General features: G+C 48.6%; 1 protein-coding gene across 1 annotated transcript in view; it reads left to right on the forward strand.

The window, feature by feature from the left end:
- The window catches only part of WNT3A (Wnt family member 3A), an 88,930-nt gene extending 66,479 nt beyond the window's left edge, over positions 1 to 22,451 (forward strand). Inside the window, exons 3-4 of the mRNA XM_015620263.1 lie at positions 15,058 to 15,323; positions 18,057 to 22,451. Of these exons, the coding sequence (XP_015475749.1) occupies positions 15,058 to 15,323; positions 18,057 to 18,536 (746 nt within the window). The 3' untranslated portion in view covers positions 18,537 to 22,451. The remainder of the gene's footprint in view (positions 1 to 15,057; positions 15,324 to 18,056) is intronic.
- The last annotated feature ends 271 nt before the right edge of the window (positions 22,452 to 22,722 follow it).

Raw genomic sequence — 22,722 nt, forward strand, 5'->3', positions numbered from 1 at the left:
AAGTGCCTTTGCCTCCCACAAAAGTCGCCAAAATCAGTGTAGGCAGAACAGGTCATCACCTCTCCTCCCCTCCGAGTTCATATTCTGAATAAGGAGCCGTGAGTGGTTCCCACCAGCTCCGGGAGCACACACCCAGAGCTGGGGGGTGCGATGCTCTTCAAGAACCTGTAACAGAACATCAGATGTCAAATCAGGAATAAAATCATGTCCAGCCCTCAAAGATGAAGGCAGGGTTGGTATAAGAACAAGCAGGCCTTTGGTGAATTGACAGCAGCAAGAATGAGGAGTCAAAGCTAGAATTGTGGGTTTTCTTGCAATCGGGTTGGCAAAGCTCTGAAAAACCCTCACAATGTGAAAGAAAAGAAGAAAATCTACTGTAATGACACATAGCCTGAACAAGAGAAGGGCTCACCAAAGGATCTGTTATCATTTGGCTTAAAATCAGGGAACCCAGAGACAGAGATCAAAGCTGAATTGAAACCCAGAGCAGCTCCCTGCTCTTCCCGATCTCTCACAGCCCTGGTCCCTTCAGAGAGTCTCCAATCCCAACACAGAAGTTATTCCATTTCTGGATCCCCTTCTCTTTCCTTTCCTGGAAGTGCAAAATCCATGTGCAGCTCAGGCTGAAGAGATCATCTCCAGAGGAGAGAGGGTTTCTGGACATGAGGGCTGACCAGTGTGTGTCTCTCTAATTAGAGGTGGTCATTATTTGAGCATAGGAAACCTGGGCAAAACAAGGAAAGCATCAGCTGAATGAAATTGGTTTGTCTCAAATGATGACTGATTAAGAAAACTGTCTGGAGGTGTTTGGTATCCTCTGCTTCTACAGCAGGTTCTTTGATTTTGGGGTTTTTTTTTGAGGTCAGGTGGTCCGCTCATGTTGGTGAGGGCAAAGTGAGAGCTTCACCATTGTAAATCACAAGCAGATACAAGTTCTGGCTATTTTAGTTCTGTTATTATTATTATTTAACCTCTGTCTGTGATTTGACAGTGAAGCCAATGGAGAACTTCCACAAATCACATTTCTGTGGTCTCATACTCACCAAGAACACAAGGACCTTATCTTATTCCGGGTGTGACAGGTTCCCACGAGGTCCCCATGCCATGTATTCACCTTCTGTGTTTTGCCCAGCTTCCCAAACCCAATCCATGACATTTTCAGCCCAACATGATGGCAGCCTGACTCCTCATGGCGGCTGAAATTAAACCTTATTACGATATGATGCAGTAGGGGATATGGTCTGCTTTGAAAACAGGGTCAGGATAATTTCCTTCAGTTTTTAAGCACTAGGACTCATTTCTCCATCTCTGGGACCAGCACCAGGCTGATCAGCAGTCGTAGACTTTCCTCAGCCATGCTGGCAGCACACAACAATGTAAAGAGGAAATTTACTTTTTTTCCCACTTTTTCTGTTCTGATTGTTCAGATTGTGTCTTCTTAGGATTGAAAGATTTGAGGGAATGTCTCAGAACATGGCTGTTGGTCAAGGTGAAAGAGCAAGTCGTGATAGGACAAGGTTTTAAGGTGAAGAGGGAAGGGTTAGATGGGATTTTGGGAAGGAATTCCTGACTGGGAGGGTGGGGAGGCCCTGGCACAGTGTGCCCAGAGAAGCTGTGGCTGCCCCTGGATCCCTGGAAGGGTCCAAGGCCAGGCTGGACAGGGCTTGGAGCAGCCTGGGATAGGGAAAGGTGTCCTTGCCCATGGCAGAGGGGTTGAAACCAGATCTTTGAGGTCCCTTCCAACCCCAACCATGCTGTGACTCCATGGTTCTATGATAAATCTTCCTGCCAAGGGCCATAAAAATCTATGCATGACAAAGTTCTGAGTCTTTATCCACCTGGCCAGGAGATACGTTCATGGGAGGTGGAGCTATTTCCTTCTGGAATGGGAGCTGAGGCTCAGCTTTTCAGGTTCCTGTTTTGGTTGGGTGAGGCAGAGGATTTGTTGGTTTCCCCATCTTTAGGAGCTGGGCTCCTTCAGCAGTGTCCTCACGTGCACTCCCCAGCGATGGACACGTTCACAACTGGAGAAATTCCAGACAAGTGTTCAATGTATTTATCTCCCTTTTCTGCTGGAAATTTATACGAGAGCTCCAACTATAATCAGAATATCTGTCATCCATGGCTTATCTGCTGACTTAAAATTGCTTGTAAATCATCCAGCCTGTGTCTGGGGCTTTGAAATTTCCTTATTCCTCGGTGTCTAAATAGATCTGAAGTTCCCTAGTGCTGTCCTCAAGTGTTTGGGATTAGAAAGTGGGAAGATGGTGATGGCTCTCCATCTCACAGGTGGGCAGCTGGGGCAGAGGGGCTGTATGAAAGTCATGTTTTGTAGGACTGAACCCCTTCTCCTTGAGGAACCACAGATCCAGCCTCCAAACCATGCTTCCTCTCACCAGCTATTTATAAAAAGTGGCTTTTATGCTGTGGGAGCTGAGTCAAATTTTTCTGCTTCCCCAGCTGGGTGAAACTGAAACCTGTAGGAAAAAACCTAAAAAACAACAGATTTCCCAAGCCTGCTGCAGGGAGGTGAGCAGTTGGGGCATCCAGACCCCCTCCCTTCTCCAAATGGAGCCTGTAAAGCAAAAACTTCTGCAAGCTGAAAAATTGCTTAATTGCCTCAAATTGATTCCATGGTTTTATTAAGATATTTTCCCAGCTCTATTATGGTTAATTATTTGTATTACAGTAGACTCTGAGGCCCCAAGCAGAGATCAGGGCCTCATTGTGCTAAATAGTGTACAAGCACTTAATAACAGAATTATTCCTTGCCCCAGATAGCTTGCAATTATGTGGGGAGCTGCAGTGGAAACACACCACAGCTCATGTGAGCACCTTTTAGGAGAGGTTAAAGCGGATTTTGGAAGCCAAGAGGGTCCCTCACGAGAGCCTCTGCAGCTCCCCTCTTCCCGCTGAGCTCCAGTGGCAAAACCTCGAGGGAGAATCCTGATGTTCAAGCAGGAGATGGACACCCCACCTCGATTAAGGCTTCGTTAGGGGAATAAAGAGGAAGGAAAAGTGGGGAAAACTGAACAGGTTCCCGTGCTGCTTTTCCCTTCACCTTTGGTTTGTGACCAAAGGTGGTTTGGTTTTGGACACCGGGCTGTGGGAAGTTCATGAGGGTGCTTGTTGTCCTGGGGATTTCCAGCCTCGCCTTGAGAGGCAAAGCTTTCCTCGCCTTAGGTAAATGCTGAGAGAGCACCAGTCTTGCAGGGACCCTGCTTCCTCCCAGCTCAAATGAGGAAGTGGAGCAAAAACGCAGAGGGGAAACCCTGTGCGTCTCCTTCTCCCTCCTCCCACCCCACTCCACTGCCAGATCTCTGTGGCTGCATCTCACCCGTGTGTGGGAGAGCTCATCTATCGAGGGGTCAGCACTGGAGGAGCTTTTCCACACCTTTGAGGGTGTGGGGAGAGTTTTGAGACCTCGAAGCCTTGCTGGAGGTGGTGGTTGGGGCTGGGAGTGCGACAGGTTTGGGGTGAGCTGGTGATTCAAGCAAGGGTGTTCCTTGTACCCCAGGTGCTGCTGAGCCCCGGGTGACCCTCAGGAGCTGCACATCTCTGCATTGCCCACCTCTCCCCAGGGCTGAGAGGATGTGAAAAGCAGCAAACTGCAGCCCCAAACCAGGGAAAAATCCAATTGTTACCAAGCACTAAGCTGAGGACTCAAGCGGAGCAGGAACCTCTGGAGATAACACCGTGTCTGTGTGTGCCTGTGTGTCTGTGTGTAAAACGGCCTCGCCGAATCCCCCAGCTTTAGCAGGGCTTTGAAAAAGATCTGGGTGGTGATTCAAAATCCAGGTTATGACCTGTGACCTTTGGATGAGAAATTGTTGCCATTTAGGATGTGTTAGGAGGTCCATCCTTTTCATCAAATGCGTGTTTCTTCTTGCTGCGGGAGGCAATCACACCGGTATATCATTAACTCGCAGAAAAGGAGGCTGTAAAAGAAGTTGATGGGGGACCTTAGCCCACACCCTGCTGGGGTCTGCTCGGAGCACAATATCCCAGCGACCATGAGATTAAGCTAAAGAGAAAAGTGAAAATGCTTTTCACGATTCACACGCCCTTTAGATTGTTTTATTAAACCATTTGAATAGGGATTTCCCTTTCGGCCGACAACGGGGCCCGGCCAATGCATAGTTCTAGGTTGCTATGACTTAGTTGGTGCTGGCTAATCACAAGTGAGGGCAAATTTCATATAAAATATCTCGGGCCATTGTCAACCTAATGCGGCGTGACAGTGCCAGCACAAAGGGGGATTCATTCACCCCAGCAGGTAATAAGGACGATTTGCCATACCAACCAGGCAGTCTCGAGGGGGGCTGTCAAATACGATCAGAGCAGCGAAATGGAGCCTCACATTCCATTCTCAGGTGGGCGAAGGCGATCCTTTTGTTCAACCGTGTTGCTTCTGATAACAGAATACAATTATATTCCTTTTTTTTTTTTTTTTTTTTTTTTTTTTTTTTTTTTTTTTTTGCTTCCCTGTATCTTACTGACTGGTGGGGCTCTTTAGCACAGGAGTCTTTGAGGCTTGCCTTCTTTTTCTTGCCTTTTTTTTTTTTTTTTCTAATTATTTTTCGAGGCCAGGAGAGACCCCAATGATCCTTAAACCTTCAAGGCGCCCCGGAGAATTTCACCCCAGTCCTTCCCCGCTTTTTTTCCTCCTTCCCCTTTCATTAAGGGCTCTGTCCTGCCACAATGAGCGCCCTGTATCTCCGCTAATCACCCCCGACTGGCACACAGCTTCCTTTTGTCCGGAGCCTCCCAGGGATGTTGGGGAGACGAGGTAATTTCGGGGCGGATGGAGAGGACCGCGCTGCTCCAGGACCATGGAATATCCAGGATAAGGCACTGATGGGATGGCGGGAGGGGGGGATCAGACACCGCCCGAGTGTTTCACACATGACCAAGCCGACAGAAAGGCAGATGAGACACGAAGCAGGGTAGGTAGGGAGACACACACGGTAATGATTAGATCAGCAGAGAGATAGGGCGATACAGAGAGAGATAAGGGCTGTTTGCTTTGCAGCTATCAGACTCGGGTTACCGATACCAGACCGTCCTGCTGATTTGCCTATCTTGGGGGTCTGGTTACCTGCGAGATCACCTGGGGTTGTTTTGACAGTCGCTAATTAACGAGAGCATTCCAGCCTTCAGCCCAGCCTCGGCTCAGGCTCCCACGGGGGCTTGGAGGGCAGCAGGGAGCACCAGCCCCGCTCCCAGGGCACAGGGCTTGTGGGCTGCCCTGGCAATCTGGCTCTACCTGTTTCAGGTACAGCCTGAAAGGTTTGGAGGTGCCAGAAAGGTTTGGAGGTGCCAGAAAGGTCTGGAGGTGCCAGAAAGGTTTGGAAGTGCCAGAAAGGTTTGGAAGTTTGAGCACCGCGCCGGAGGTCGCAGCTCGGTTGTGCTCCGGTGCAACGATAACCATGAGCTGCCAACAAAGTGAAAAGAAAAAGATCCCATAATTCAGATGTTTTGGGGAAACTTGGCCTTCAGGATTTTACAAACTGTGTTAATCCAGCCTCCTTCAATCCAACATTCCCTCTTATCTGTAGCACCTTCATGTTCCCTGGCAGGAATTGCCCATTTAATAATTTCCCTCCAATGAGCTGAATCACAGCTAATCAGATCAAATGTCTTTTTAGGGCCTTTCATCTTCCCAGGGATGTGTTGACACTAGCACAGCTGGTTCAGAGGAAACAAGAACTCAATCAGAACTCCGTTCAAAACACAGATGGAACCCAAACCTAACCTTTCCTTTCAGATATGCAAAAGTGTGGTTAACTTCTTGTTATTATGCATTTGCATAAGTCTTTGCATTTAGGGGCCTGATTTTTAAGTGGTTAAAACAGCCAAGCAAACCCTGGAGCGGGATTTTGATGAGAAACTGTGCAGAATCAGCTGGGCCTGGAGCTGCCAGAGCTCTCTGTGAAGAAGGGGACAGGCTGTGGTGTCACCAGAGCCATGGGGCAGCTCCTGGTTGGCATCACCTGCTGTGCCGTGGCTGCTGCATTCCTCCCAGAGCTCTTGGAGCCACCCTCATCCCGTTCCAGGGAAAGCCTCGGCTGCCTGAGCCTCCAAGGACGGCTGTTCTGGCAGAGAGGGCTTCCCTAGGTTTGGAGAGAATCCCCCGAGGGAATGCTGCTGAGGAGGAGGGGGTGTGACACGAGCCAGGCAATGGCAGCAGGAGCTGGGGTTTCGCTGGTGAGTGACTCCAGATCATCCTGGCCAGTCTGTAGAGCTGTGTGGAGACTGGAGCTGTGGACTCCCCATCCCTGGAAATGCTCAAGGCTGGGCTGGATGGAGCTCTGAGAAACCTGGGGTAGTGGAGGGTGTCCCTGCCTGTGGCGGGGGATGGAATGAGATGATATTAAGGTCCCTTGCCATCCAAACCATTCTGTGACTTTATAAATCTCTGATTGCAGTTTTACAAAGAGCTCTTTGAGGAATGCAGTCAGTGATCCCTCTACATCCAAGGGATCCCAAGCAGCCATTTAGGCTCTGCTCCCATTCAAAGGTTCCCAAGTAATCAAGGTCTTCAGGATGAGATTGATGGGTGTTTATGTAACTCTGGACACTTCCAGAGCTGCTCTGGAACATCCTGGAGTTGCTGCCAAGACCTGTAACCAGATGAGGCGCTGCTTAGAAAGTCTCCATGTCAGAATAATGGGATAGTTTGGGTTGGAAGGGACATTTAAAGGCCTTCTAGTCCCACCCCTTTGCAATGAGGTGACCACAACTCATCCCAGAGGCAGCTCGAGGTGCTGAGGTTCTCTTGGAAGGCCCCATGGATAAACAGCGATCCCAGCATCAGCACCACTCATGGGACAATAAAGCATCGTGCAGCAGGGGCTGAGGAGAAAACTCCTGTCTTGTGCCCCTCCCCTGTGGAACGCTGCAGGCTGGAATGGTGCCCAAAGCTCAGGCTGGAGAGTGTAAGATGAACTTTCTGCCCATTGCCTTCAAATGGGGAAACTGAGGCAGAGCTTTGGAGTCCCCCGTGCCCAGAGATGCCATTTGTGCAGCACGTGAATCCCACTGAGTGAGGCAGTCACCAGGCTCTGATCTTCCCAAAACCTCTGGAGTCTCCTCAGAGTAACCAGAAGGGCTCCCTGGCCGATGCTGCTGCGGTCGAGCAGAAAATCGGGGTCAGGGCACTCGGTGGTTCAGGCTTGGCAGTGGCACCAAGGAAAGAAAAAACAACTTTAAAGATCTCAGAATCTCAGGATCTCTTCCTTAAGCTTTCACTTAGGAAAGTATTTTCCAGCACAACCTGGATGAACTCAGGCTGTAGAATTTGGGAGTGTGTTCTGTGGATTGAGTCTCCCTCCCACCAGGAAGCCTGACTTGTCCCCTCCTGTTATAGTCCTCGTGCACATCCGAGAACACAGCTTCCATCCTGATGGGTGGGAAGCAAACAGCAAGGGTGGGACAAGGACCCACACTTAAGGAATAAAGAAAGGGGTGATTGAGGAGGTGCCAGGTCTGAGGTGCTGCAGGAGACCTACATGGGTCAAGGGAAATGGGAACACTGGAAACAGAGGGAGGCTGAGGGAAGCTGGAGGCTGAGCCAGACTTATGGTTCTTTATCTGAGATGGGATCCTGTCTTGCTAAGATCCAGAGGAATGTGAGCAAACTGAAGCTCACCTGCCTCTGAGGCTGCCAGAGCCAATGTTTGGTTTCCAACGTTCCCAGTATTTTCCCCTCGAGCACTGTCAGGGTCCCAGCAGCTGTGACACCCCTGTGATCCTCCTCCTCCTCCTCTTCCTCCTCCTCCCCTGTGATGGGAACAGCTCTTGTTCCCCTCCAGCGCTTGGGCACTGTCTGTGGATGGATCTGTCAGCCAGCGTGTGCCAAGGAGTTCCCTGGTGCTGGGCCAATATTTAATAGTTCTGATTGGCAAATGATTTCCTGCTTGGTGATCACTCAAAAAAAAAAAAAAAAAAAAAAAAAGGCTTTTAACATTTTTTTTCCTTTTCCCCACCTTCACTCCTTTCCCTGGGGAGAAATATGTCCTGTGAAAATGTGAACCTTTGTTTCTTGGAATGGTTTAGGTTGGAAGAGACCTTTAAAGTTCATCAAGTCCATCTCCCCTGCAGCAAGCAGGGATCCCTTTCCAATGGATGAGGTTGTTCAAAGGCCCACCTAATTTCACCTTGGCTGCTTCCAGGGATGGGGCATCCACCACCTCTTTGGACAACCAGTGCTTCACCACCCTCATCATAAAAAATTACTTTCTGATGTCTGGATCCACACCTTCTTAGTTTAAAATCATTATCCTTATTTTAGTTCAACAGCCCCCACTGAGAAGTTTCTCCCCAACTTTCTTCTAAGCCCCCAAAGAGCATTGTAAGGTGGGGGACATCATCCCCATGCCCTGAACTCTCAGTTTTTTGCTCTCAGGGATCTGCTGGCCAGCAGGTTTAGCAGAGCCCAGCCTCACTGAAGGAGTGGAGTATCCTCTGCTGGAATCTGGGACAGCTGGGCTGCCCTGCTCCTCCTGCACGTGGATTTCAGAGCCAGCAGGAAATGCTGTCTGTGTCGGTGTGAGCCAGCAGTGATGCCTCCATGTGCTTTTGGAAATCCTGGGAGCTCTGACTCACCAGTCCCGTTGGATTTCACTCCTGCTGTTCAGAAAGGAGCTGTGCCTGCAAGGCTGTCAGAGCCTAAAGAAATTCCTTCTCCCAGGGGACACCAGCTACTCAACAACCAAGCAGGCTCATTCGGTATTAATCTTTTCTGGGATTCTTCTTTTTCATCCAAAGCCATGCAGTGCCAGCTTTCACTCAAACCCTTCTGGTTTATCTTCATGGAAGTATTTCTGGTGACCCTTCCCTCAGGGAATGGTGCAGCTCTGCTCCCAGGGATGCAGGGAAGGTGTCTCCCTTGATGGATTCAAGGAGGAGAGCACAGTGTGCTGAGAGCTGCTGGGTGGTGAACTTTGTACTGCAGTCAAAACACAAATTCACCTCACCTCAGCCAAAGGCTGAGCTTCCAAAGCTCTTCACAAATTCCTCACCACCTTTTTCCACAGGACAACACCTTCCAAAGCCCATGATGCCAAAGGTGCAGGGAGGACCACAAGAACCAGGGAAAACTGAGCTAGGACAGGCCCTCCTGTAAAAGGCTGCTCCAAATACCACGAACACCAGGTTGTTCCCAGCTTTATTTCCAGTTTCTTAGTTCTTAGGGTTTATTTAATTTATTTCATTGTGTGTTTTCCCAGTTTAATTCAAAGTCAGTGTAGTGTCAACTGTTGTGCAAATCCCAACTGACAGCTGTGGGTTTATATCCCCTCAAGCCAAGGAGGGAATTGAAGACATTTCTCACACTCCCTCATGTTCTTAGGGAGTCTGTCCTACCAGAAGAATGTTGGAAAGCCTTTGCACCTTCCAGCCCTCCAAGGTCTCAAGTAGCTGGAGCTAAAGGTACCTTTCTGTAGACTTTTAGCTTTGAAAAACGAAGCTCAGAGAAGCCAGCACGACTCCTCCCCACAGTCCTGCTAAACAGATAAACCATTTCCTCTATTTCACTCCATTTTTAGCAAAATGCTTCTCCCAAGGGCACTCCAGAAGTCTGTGGTGCCAGGAATTCAGGGCTCAGAAAAGCTGAAAAGTTGAAAAGCCACACCTTTCCAAATGTGGAACAGGGAGCAGGATCCTCTCCTCAAGAGCAGACATGGCTGGGAATTCTTTCCTTCATTGTCTGGGACAATTCTGTTATTTTCCATGTTGTTTATACATTATCCAGCCCCAAAAGGCACCAAGTCAGTGCCTCACTCCAAGGACTCTGTTTCAAAAAGGAAAGATTTAGGGTGTCAGGAATGGGGACAGCAGGGCTTGGTGTTACAGCATAGATGTGGTAAAAAGGGATTCTCAGAGCAAAATAAACCATTAAATTCATCCTACTGCATCACCATATTCCATCTTGCCACATGTCGTGGATGCCTACCTGACCTGGGGTTAATCATTTTGTCATTCAGGGAAAATAAGTCACTGTCTGGGCAGAAGAACACATGAGAGCAGTTTTCACATACTGGACAGCTGAGATATTTATGCAGTTATTCGTTTGCCTTCCTCATCCCACAATCTGAGAGCCCCCTGCTCGGCTCCAGTTCCTTCTGCCTACAATTCTGAAGCCATCACCGAATTTAGCATTGCAGACTCCTGGGGAGATAAGCAGGATTGTCCTCGGCTGTACAGATAAGGAAGCAGAAGCACAGAGTGACTAAAGGATTTGCCCAAAGTCACACAAAAAAAGCCCTGTCACAGCAGGAAAACAAATCTTAGGTCACATCATCCTCAGGCCTCTGGATTATCAAAATTAAACTACTCAGCCAAGTGTTTTTTTGCATCTCAAGGTGGGTTTGGTGCTGAGACAAGTGTTCAGAGAGGTTCTGCACAGGATGCTCGGGGACATTCAGTTTCTCAGATTTCAGTCTGGGCTTCTTAGGGAAACCCTTTCCAGAAGGGACCAGTGACTTGGAAACCTCTGCTTTAGGGGACACCCCTAAAGGCCCTCTGTATGTCTCAGCACCTTTTCACTGATATTCAATCCCTCCAGAATGGAGAGGGAACTGTGAAATAGCACCAGACATCCAAGTCTCTGGGCCCTGCAGGGAAATCCAGGAGCAGGCAGAAATTAAACGAATTAAAGGAATTAAAAGCCAGAGCTTTGGTGACCAAAAGAAAGCAGTTAAAATGCTCTGAAGTCAGCATCCCCGTGAGATATTGCTCCTCCTGCCAGGTGACTTCCCAGCAGCTCTCCCCAAGCCCTAAGGAGCTGCTGTCTCCTCTCTACCAGAACCACCCAGAGAGGAATGAGGCGACCTGACAAATACACAGCATTTCCTGCTATCTTCGCTAAATCTCTTGCATTTTTATATGGCACCTTAATAACCCCTCATTTCCATTACAAGTGCATGCTTTCCTCCTGCTTATCTCCATCTCCATCCACTCCTTCTCCATTCCTGCAGCCCCGCCGCCGGCGGCTGCAGCCCGGGCAGCCGGGCAGGGTCAGGGATGCCTGGTTGGGGCAGGACAGTGCCGGGGCTCTGGAGGTGGCAGGACGTGATTCACACCATGGCAAAGCTCCATCTGCGTCAATATTGAACCCGGTGCCTTAAGTTAGGGCTAGGAGATGTTAAACCCGGTGCCCTAATTTCGTGGAGTCATTAAGAGATCGGCTGCGACTTTCTCAAGAGGCAAACTCCTCACCTCAGTGCCCCGGGGGCAGATCTCAGCTCCTTTTCCCTGCCTGCCTGCATTCCCTAGGTAGTTACGATCAGATACAACGCGATTTGCTTCCTGTTGTGTGCTCTTAAGTGGTGGCTGCATTTCAAAAGCAGGGGAGTGATTATGTCCTATCCAGGCTGTAAAAGGCGCTGAGCTCTTTCTGGGAAGAGAAGAGCTCGCTGTAATTGCTGCTTCTTAAGGAAAATCCCATCAATACCCTCCTGGCTTTCAACAAGGGCTAAAAACTGTGGAGAGTTGAGGTGATGGACCTGTGATTTAGGGTTTGGTCTCTACAGCCAAAGCTGTCTGCCTGGAACTGCTTGTTCCGAGTCCTGGCAAACACAGGAATTCTCCAGGCTGTGCAGCCTGGAGCTCCCTGGGGTTTGGTGAGCTCTGCACCTGGACAGAATCATTGGATCGAAGGATCCTTAAGGTTGGAAAAGACCAACAAGGTGACTGAGCCCAAACATGACCCCAGCACTGCCAGATCCACTGGTATCCCATGTTCCTAAGTGCCACATCCTTTTAAATCCCTCCAGGTGGTTCCAACACTGCCCTGGGCAGTGCCTGTGCCTGACAACCCCTTCAGTGAAGAAAATTTCCCTAATATCCACCCTAAGTATCCAAATTTCCCTAGCATCCAATCCTTGACAGAACCTGAGGCCGTTCCCTCTCCTCCTGTCCCTGTTCCCTGGGAGCAGAGCCCGATCCCCCTGGCTGTCCCCTCCTGCCAGGGAGTTGTGCAGAGCCAGAAATTTCCCCTGAGCCTCCTTTTCTCCAGGCTGAGCCCCTTTCCCAGCTCCTTCAGCCTCTCCTGGTGCTCCAGATCCTTCCCCAGCTCCGTTCCCTTCCCTGGACAGGCTCCAGCCCCTCAATGTCTTCCTTGTGGTGAGGGGAATGCACAGGGGAACACCTTTGTGCTGAGCCGATAGCTCCTGCTGAATCCAGCTGGGATCCACAAACCGTGGTGTCCCAAGCCACCGCCCCCTCTCACACCCCTTCTCACACTTCACAGGAGAAGTTTTCCTGCACAAACACCATGGCTGTGGACATTTCCTTTTCGGTCCAAGCTTGGCAAGACACAGGGGGTCTCCACAGGGTTTGCAAACATCAGTTCAGCACCTACAGCACCTTCCCAATAAGCCAAAGGCCTGGATCAGATCTCCCCTGAGCAGAGGAAAAGGTGATTCCCAAGAGATGAGAGCTGACCTAACCAAGGAACGTGCTTTAGTCGTAGTCAGAGGAAAGCACATCATCCTTGTCTCTGAATTGGAGATCCCTGGATTTGATGGATGGAACACCTGCTGGGTCAGGAATTACCTGTATGGTGGCACTCCAGGAGATGCAGTGCTGTTCCTTGGGGGTGGTGCTGGGACTGGCACTGCTTGCTGGGGACGTGGACAGCGGGATCCAGGGATGCAGCGGGATCCAGGGATGCAGTGGGATCCAGTGCTGATGACACCAGGCTGAGTGGTGCAGTCACACACTGGAGGGAAGGGATGCACCCAGAGGGAGCTGGGCAGATGAGGGTCTGTGCAAACCTCATGAAGCTCAACAAGGCCAAGTGCAAGGTCCTGCACAAGGGTCAGGCCAATCCCAATCCCAGACACAGGCTGGGTGGAGATTGGGGTGAAAGCAAAACTGGGAATGTCGGAACTACCTGATCTTTAAGTTCCAATCCAACCATTCTATGATTTTATGGAAAGGTTTCAAGATCAGCTGGGCCATGTTGGGAGGATGTGGAAGATGTGTCACCCTTTCTCTGGCCAGACACTGCACCTTCCACCTCCCTACCAGATTTTAATGGTATTCACCCCACCACCTCATCTCACTGGCATTTGTGAGAAGCCTTTTATTTTTCAGAGACTCCAGGGCTGGTCAAAAATGTCCTTGGAGACCTCATATGAAGCTGTCTAGCCCCAGAATTTGGTTTCTGGATCCCACCTGGACTTAGGCCAGATGCAAAGTCCCCAGTCCTGTTTGAACAGGACTTTCCTGTTCATGCTCAAAGCTGAGCTTTCACAGTCAAGAACTGCATGGTCATCATTTGCAGGATGCTGGGATCCTCCAGGCTGGACAGATGCTGAACAAGGGTTTTTCAAAATCACACTGGGGACCTGAGGGTTCCTGTGTTTTCCTTTTTCTGTTGGTTTTTTTTTTCTGGTTGTAGCCCTCGGTGACTTAATAACCTCCTCATGTGCCCTGACAAACATGTTCCAGGACATTGCTCATCCCTTCAGCTTGTAAGTTCATGCACATTATGGGATTTGCATACTGTTGTATTTGGTAGCCTTCCCAAAGCAAAGCTTGAGTTCTTGCTTAAGCCTTCAATCCAGCCAGGACTGCTCCACAGTTGTGATTGCTCCCCAAAAACACATTGACTTTTTGGCTTGCTGCATTAAACTCTCTCCACATTAGTAAAGCCTGGAAGCATCTGGAAGATTAAGCCAAAATGCCCAGGGAAAGCTCAGATCAGCAAAATATGGTGCAGGGAAGGTTTGAGTGGTTTTTGAGTAGTCAGCTGATACAAAGCTCAGTACAAGCTTTGGTGAAGTTGCATCAACTGGAAATGTGACCTTGTGCCTTTATGGATTCATTAATATTTACATATCCCAGTGGAATAATCTGAAAAGTGTCAGGAGCAACACAATTTCTAGTATAACTGGTCTATAAGCATGAGGTGAGTGGGGAATAATACAGGAGGTTACGGGGGGCCAGTTATCAGAACTATTAAAATTACCTCAAGGGTTTGAGAACAGTCCTGTTCATGGTAAAAATCCCATTTTACTGCAGCCAAAAAGCAGTGGTGTTTTCTGAGGTGTGGTGTTGAACTGCACTGTCATTTCTCATGAGTGAAGAAACCAAAACTGCAAGGAGGAAGTGAAATAAAAACCTGATATCTTGATGTATTCCCCACTTGCAAAGCAGTTTGGAAAGTTTGGTTTAGGTGTTGGCACAGTGTGGAAAAAGCAGTGGCATCCAGGAAAGCCTCCCCTGCTCCCCTTCCCTGCCCAGCTCTCCCTGGGATGGAAGTTCTCCACAAAAACTCCGCAGTCCTTAACCATGACATCTCCTGGCTGCTCCCACCCACCAGCCTGAGGCAATGGGCACAGAAGGAAAGTTCATTTCCAGTCCCCTTGGCAGGGACCTTAATTAGGGAAGTGAGGAAAACCTGGGGCAGGTTCAAGGTGCACCCTGAGCACTGTCACCGAGTGAGAGGCACAGCCTCGGAGAAAAGGGGATGGAGGCTGGGGACAATTTTGGTTTACATCCTGAGGATTGAGGACATGACCATCCTGGCATTTTCCTGCCTTACAGCCAGCAACACCTCTCCCTGTCAAGGAAGAGCAGTTTTACCTGGTGCTGGTCCCACCACTGAGACGGTTGTTAAGTGTAAACCTGCGTTTTCCATTTTTTGGGAACACACCCAAATTCTGTGTGTCTGAAGCGAAGCCCATGGCTCAGGGCCTGGCTGTGGGGTGCACTGACTGCACAGTACCAGACAGAATATTCCAGGTGCCCCCTGAAACTCAGGTGTGCACAGCTTTCTGTGGTGCCATGGCCCTATCCAAAGACCTGAGGATGACCCCAGTCAGAACTTTTTTGGCTGACCTCAGTGGCCTTGAATCAAGCCTGGTCCTGTCTGCACAGGAGCTCATTTCCTAGCAAGAGAAAACATCTTTGGAGTAAGTCCAAGCCAGACCACAGGGAAGAGGAGAATTTCCTGGCCTTCTGCCATGCCCTCCAGAGAAGACATTCACAGGACAGATCAAATCCATCCCTCACTGGCCCTAACTCACCGACTTCTCTCTTTCACAGCCACCAGGGAGTCAGCCTTTGTCCACGCCATCGCCTCTGCCGGGGTGGCTTTCGCCGTGACCCGATCCTGCGCCGAGGGCTTGGCCAACAAGTGCGGGTGTGACACGCGCCACAAGGGCTCTCCTGGGGAGGGCTGGAAGTGGGGGGGCTGCAGCGAGGACGTGGAGTTCGGGACCACGGTGTCCCGGGAGTTCGCGGATGCCCGGGAGAACAGGCCCGACGCTCGCTCGGCCATGAACAGGCACAACAACGAAGCTGGAAGGACCGTAAGGACATTTAAGTTTCACCTTTCCTGTTGTTCTTTTCTTACCTGACATAATGAATGGTGGGAGGGAATTAAGTGGACTCAAAATACCTAAATCTGGGCAAATTTACGTCACAAAATGCTAATACCCATCCTGTACAGTTCTATATAGACGTACCTGATCTGTGAAAGCACCACATAAATTCACCCGCACAGATCCAAATGCCTGCCTTGGAGTCAGCTGTCCAGATCTCTTTTATAGAGGATGGATCAAAGCAGGTTTAAGATGGGATTTCATCCCATCTTATGAGGATATCTAACCCCAGAAGCTGGGGGTGCCCCATTCCTGGAAGTATCCAAGGCCAGGTTGGACAGGGCTTGGAACAACCTGGTCTAGCGGAAGGTGTCCCTGCCCATTCCAGGGTGGTTGGAACGGAACAATTTTTAAGGTTTCTTCCAACCCAAATCATTCTGCGATTCCATAATTACAGTTATTAACTCAGTTAATAATGTGCTAATTGTGTCTGTTCCCTTCCACTGACTGTGGAGCACCTGAAGTTTGAGTGCCATTGTCCATTCCCCTTCTCTGCAGCCTTGAGGGAGGAGAAGAGCAGGAGAGTTTTTCCCACAGCCCATCTTCTCAACCCTGTTCTGTTTCCCAGGAAATATTTGAACAAAATTAGAGGCAGTATGACTCTGGTACCTCCTGATTAAACTTGGATCATGCCCTGAAGCTGTTTTTACTTCAAACAATCCTGGAACAAAATGTGTTGGGGAAAAGAAAGCACAAAATTGCCTGATACACAATGAATCTTTTCCCTAGATGGAATAATCCCAAAAGGGGGGATATTGCTTTTTTATATACATATATCTCAAGAATAGCCCATAAATGCCAGAAGAATGAAATTTGTGGGAAACCATTTGTAGAACTGAACCACAAAGCCCTTTTTAACAGAGATTATGCCACATCTTCTCTGAGATAACAGAGAACAAGTTAATGTGGTCTTGTCCCCTCAGCAGAAGGTCTTGCACATACCCAGGAGAACATTTTTGCAGTGAGCTGCAGCAAACACCACAGTTACTGCTGGAACACCTGTCCTCAGGCAGGCTGGGCTTGCTTGAGAGCTCCTGAAGTGGATACTGTGAATTCCCAGTGGTGTTATCCCATCTCACACCACAGCAGAGCTGTTGGAATATAACTTTCGAAAGGGAAATACCACCAGAAACCAAAATTGTCTGCAATGGAGACGACCACAAGCAATAATGTGGTTTCCTGCAGCTCTGGCCTAAATTATCCCAGGTAACCCCAGGGATGGGGCAGTGCTGGTGGCAGTTACTGGGATACGTGGTAGGGAAAAGAGGGCTGGGGAGAAGCTGTGTGGAGTGAAAAGGAGGGATTTCCTTTAAAGTGAGAATCCATGGAAAAAAACAGGCAAACATCCATGTGATCCCTGCAGAGGTCTTTTTACTCTAGGTCTTGTTCCTTGGCAATGAGTTCTTCTAGGACATTTAACAGCTGTCAGAGATTAAAGAGCAGATGTCACACCATTTTCACTCCTGAAATCCCACTGCTTCAGAAAGAACTGGTGTTTTCCATTCTCACCATGCCAGCACCCATGGGACAGCTCTTCCAGGCCTCCACACTCGAGTGTTTCCACCCAAACCTGAGCCATGGGTGATGTTTCATATTAGTTCCCATAGGAACTCCAAGCCTACCGCTCTGCCAGGAGTTTTGATTAAGTTCAGCGTGATTATTCGAACCAAACCTTCTGTGGTTCTCTCTCATGGCTAATTACAACCTGCTCTGCGGTGGGTGATACTCCGTAAATAACACAGGGAAGCACCTGGTGAGCACCAAGGTGCTGATTCATGGCAAATCTTTTGGACTCAGGCTGGCACTCGCCTGTTCACGTACCCAGAAATCTGCTGATCACTCCGAAAATGCAGATTATCAAGCTGTTGCATAAGGTTGTCTCCCACCTCAGAGTACTGGAGGGCAACACCTCTATTTATTTAAACTCATTTTATAAGAGGTAAAAACAAGCAGCAAACTTCTGGGATCAATAATCACCCTCCCATTTATCCCAGGAAAGTGTTTTGTGTCGAAGCCTAAGCCTTTCAAATCAAAAGTTGGGATTTTATTTTTTTTTTTCCTTTGAAATTATTTTAGAAAAACCATAACCATGGCTTTAAAATAAAAATAAATTCCTTTTCAGTTTCTGAAAGTAGCCACACCAAGGCTTGAACCTTGTTCACTTAAGTAAACATAAAACGTATGTAAAGGGTGGAGTTCTGTTCTAGATAGTTTGGACATTTCATATTTCTTTTATTTCCAACAGAAAAGCTGCATTTTTCATTTATGAAGGCATCGCTTGAGTAGTCTTGTGTATTCTTTGCTTCTCAGCCCAGATATGTTTGAATTCTTTTCCTGGGTGACAACACTGCAGCATTCCCACATGAACATTGATAAGACAGTAGTTAATAAGCTCAGAAATCTCCTTGGTGAAAGTTTTTGGTAAATCCTTAAATTTGAGTTGGGAATCAGAACTGGTCACTTCATAAAGTACAGAACTTTTATAGCTTAGACCCAGCTGTGAGCAGAGGGATAAGGGGATTCTTGTTAACAAGAGTATAAATATATCTATTAAAACATCCATAATTCCTTGGAAAATGAAGGCTAAGTAGCAGAATGTCACAAGTGGCTTAAATACAAGTTAACGTGTTCCTTCTCCCTTGCCTTCCCTCTCTTTTGCAGTCTATCATTGAGCTCATGCACCTCAAGTGCAAGTGCCACGGGCTCTCGGGCAGCTGCGAAGTGAAGACCTGCTGGTGGTCCCAGCCAGACTTCAGGGTCATCGGCGACTACCTCAAGGACAAGTACGACAGCGCCTCAGAAATGGTGGTGGAGAAACACCGGGAATCCCGCGGCTGGGTCGAGACCCTCCGGCCCAAATACAAATTCTTCAAGGCCCCAACTGAGAAGGACCTGGTTTACTACGAGAACTCACCGAACTTTTGTGAGCCCAACCCTGAGACAGGCTCCTTTGGGACCCGCGACAGGATCTGCAACGTCACCTCCCACGGGATTGACGGTTGCGACCTTTTGTGCTGCGGCCGCGGGCACAACACGAGGACTGAGAAACGGAAAGAGAAATGTCACTGTATCTTCCACTGGTGCTGCTACGTCCGCTGCCAGGAGTGCACACGAGTCTACGACGTCCACACGTGCAAATAAAGCAGGCAAAACCCTTCGCCGGGCTCCGAGTGGAGAAATGGATTTTGAGCCTACTTCCTCTGAGGTTGCAGACATGAGAGAAGTCTACTTTTTTGTTATTAAAAGAATAAAAACTGGACAAAAAAAAAAATAATTAAAATTTAAAAGGCTAAAACTGGTTGGATAGAATAGGTCTAATGACTTCTGGGCTATCCCGAGGTACATCTGGCAGTCACACAAGTTCTGCCCCAACGCCGATGCCTCCGGCAGGAGAACAGCTTTTTCCACCAGCCCTCAACACCGAGCTGGAAAAAAGAGCATTAGCAAAAGCATGGATTTGCTTTGCTCTCACCCACCTGAAGTGACTCGTGTGATTAAGTGTCCTTTGAAAGACTTGCATCTTCCTAAGCATCTCCTTTTCCCTCAGCCAGGCAGAGGCTCTGTTGAACAGCAGCACTGAGCTTTCAGAGATCTCTTTGCAAACCCAAATGGCCAGACTGTGTAATATGAGCAACAGCAGCAAGAGAAATAAAAGCAGATAAATTAAGGATTTTTTAAACAAAGAACATGAATACTTCTTTTGCCTTGGAACCAGGGAAGTCTACAAATATCTTAGAGAGCTGGAGAGTGGGCAAGCTCTTGATGTGAACTTTTTAGCATAGTAGCTTCTGCCAGATTCGACATAGGATTCTATGACAACTTTAGAAAGGGAAGGAGGGAGAAGAGGAGGGAGAGAAAGAGAAGAAACTGCTGATGACTTCCTGTAAATGCCCTCTTGGCACATAGGTGATGTGCACGAAAAGTTCAGTGTCTTGTGTGTGAAGTGAAGAGGGCTCAGTGTGTGCTTTGAGAAGGACACAGTCCCACAACTGGGAATCCTGCTCCAGCTCTCCAGCCTGGGACATGGCTCAGCCAATGAGTTTTCCTTGGAAATACGTGGTGCAGTGAGTCCCCTGGGGCTGGACACTCACTCCTGAGCTCAGGACATCCATCTCCTCAGCACCCCAGGGAAAGGATGGAAAGGGAAAGCGTTCACCCTTCCCACATCGTTGGGGAGTTTCGTTGCCAGCAGTGGAAAGTGCACTTAGTTCATCCACTCTCTGCACCTGATGCAGGCTTCATGGGCACTTGGCAACATCCCAAGCCCACAGGTCTGGTGTGAACATGGATCTGAAGGACTCATTGTCACCCATTAAATTACGTGAGGGTGAACCAACCCACCGTCACCACCACACCCCGCAAGCTGGAGCAGCCTCAGACTCAAGCCAAACCTTGTTCCACACCCAATTCCTACAGCCATTCCCACCTATAAAAGTGGCACAGATTAAAATGGACAAACCCCAGATTCTGAACCAGCCCAGAGTTTGGGTGAGTTTGGACACAGAGCTAAATCCCAGCTTTGCAGCGCTGGCCCATCTCTGCTGCTCACACCTGACTCCCCATCTTTGCATGTTGCTCTGCTTCCAGTTCCAGATCAGGATCGCAGTTTACAGAAACAGGTCTCACCTCCTCCATGGTCATCAGGGCTTCCTTCAGGGTATCAGGCATGAGCTCAGCCCATCACCTTGGCATTTACAGCACTGTAACCCTGCTTGGCTTGTTCCTGGTCAATACTGGGATAAATGAGGCGTGACCCAAGCATGGAGTCACAGCCTGTTTTAGCCCCAGATGCACTTGCCCTGTGTCCTCTTTGCCTTTCCCCTGCTTTTGGGCTCATAGCCTGGAAAAAGGACAATAGATCAGTGCTGTCTCTTCAGTCCAGGAAGAGAAACAGGGCATGAGTTAATTCCTTTTTCATGGCAATGTAATCATGGCTGTTGGCTGGTTCACTACTGGAAATCTTTGTAGAGAAACCAGAGTGCTCCTCTCTGCGTGTCAGCCTTTTCCCAGGAACCAAAGGAGGGAGTACACAGAAGAGGAAGAAGGGAACAAGCAGAGCTTAATCCCATCAGAGAGAAAACAGGAGGAAATGATGCCTCCGAGGACTGACTCTGAGTCACGGTGTCTCCTGGGACTATTCCTAGGCTGGTGCAGTTTATGCATCACCCATTTGTCTCAGGGCTGTGCCCAAGGGCACAAGCAAGATTTGCTTATTGATGGAGGCACTTCTATCAGTGCTTTGCAAAAAAAAAAATAAAAAAAAATAAAAAATAAATGCAGTGAAATGAAAACAGAAGAGAGAGAAGGAGAAAGAAGATCAAGAGAAGCCAAGAAAAATATGGGGAGAAAATCCCCATACCTGTGATATCTGTCCATACACTGCACCCCACTGATGGCCACACACCAAGTGGAGAAGGCAATAGATCACTGATAACTTTAATAAAGGTCAATTAATGGATGCATGACTGATTTTCATAGTGCAGTCTTGGAGAAAAGGAAAACTTAATCATGGGAAGTAGAGAAGGAAGCCACTGCAGTGGGAGGTTGCACCTGTAACCAACATCAAGAAAGCAAATGCTCCAGGAAGCCAGGTGTGGGGTGGAAGACATTGATGAATTGGAGAGGATGGGATAAGGGAAGATACATCTGATTTATTTAATATGAGGCAGTGCAAGCAGCCACAGTGAGAGATGTCAAACACGTCCTACCAGGAACTTTGTCAATAAATGGTGACCCAACAGTGAAAATTCAAATCATTGCAGGCCATGATCCCTTCAATCCATTGACTTCAGCGGGGACACATCCACAACTGGTTTTACCCTAAGATTTTTAGTCCAAGTGGTTTCAAACTCCTTCTTCTTTAGTACCACACCAGTGAAGAAATGGGTTAAAGGATTTGGCTTCCACACATGGGAGCTGGAATCTGACCCCAGCCCATCCACAGCATGTTCACATCCACCATTTCTGCTTTTGCACCAGAACAAGCCCAGCTTCACCACCAGACCAAGCTTTTTGGGAAGCAGGGGGAAAAAATATTGAAACTAGGAATTTGCTGAGTAATTGCTTCTAGAGGTGAACAAATTTTGACTGGAACAGTGGGATTTATTTCATCTGGTCTAATCTGTTCATCTAATTTTCTGCTGGGATCGATGGCAAGAAACAAATCCAGGAGGTGATTCATTGTACTTAGGATGGTACCTAAGTTATGTTTGGTTAAATTCCCTCTGGGTGTGTCTCTGACTTCAGCTGCTGAGCTCAGAGTAGATGATGAGCTCTTCCATAGGTCCAGACTGATGATGTGAAGTCCACCATAAGTCAAGGAGGTGAAGCTACAAGCTGATCATCACCTGAGATGGATGGGCTGGAAGTTGTGCTCCTTCCCTCCAAGCTGGGGTCAGGCTTGAACCAGCTCAGTGGTTGGGGACTCCCCCCTCCCCACATTCAGGGGTTTTTTAACGAAGCCTATGGGTACTTGTTTGGGTTTGTCATGTAATTAATCATCTCTGTGATGATACCATGTAAGGGGCTGAGCAGCTGCTACTAAAGTCACTGAAAAACACCTGCGTGAATTCTGTTCCTCACCCCAAGCACCCCCAGGGGTTCCAGTCCTGACTCTGCCCATCCCTGAGGGGGGAAAAGAGCCTGTGAGGGGTCTGGGAGCTGGGCCTGTGTCTGACCCCATGGTTTTGGAGAGGGGACTTGGGCCATTGCTCACTGCTACACGTGAATTCAGGAGGTGTTTTTGGAAAACTGAGATCCCTCTCCACTGCCTACACCGGGTGTCTCAAATCGGGGTTTCCACTGCACTGGTGAGAAAAATGTAGTCAATGATGAGTGAGGTGCCATCCTGCCCTAGAGGAGATGGTGTAACTACCACCCAGAGCTGCCTTCCGCTTCAGGTTCTCCTGTGAAAACAGTAGGACCTCACTTATGGAAGGGTCTTGGTTCAATAATAGAATTCCTCAATAATAGAAACATCTGGTGGCACATTATAGGTGCCCTACAATGTTCTGTTGGGGTCCAGATGTTGTTTCAATGGCTCAAGACCCACAGAAATCATAAACCTGGGCAGTCAGAGACCGCAGGGTGTCCAAAATGACCCAAGATGTCTTTGTGTAGGCAGCTGAATCGGGCACTTCTCTGGAAACGGTTCTGTCAAACCTTCTCCCCCACCTTGGTGTAATGCTCCATTTTATAATCAAAATGAAAATATCATTGATTTCCCACAAATGGGAGCTGGCCATCTTCACCCCTGTGCTCCCCGGTGTCCTCCCCTTCAGTGTCCCCCGGTGAGGATTGTCCTCAGCAGATGGTTTGTACCAGGGGT

The sequence above is a fragment of the Parus major genome, chromosome 2 (genome assembly GCF_001522545.3).
Source record: "Parus major isolate Abel chromosome 2, Parus_major1.1, whole genome shotgun sequence".
NCBI classification, from domain to species: domain Eukaryota; kingdom Metazoa; phylum Chordata; class Aves; order Passeriformes; family Paridae; genus Parus; species Parus major.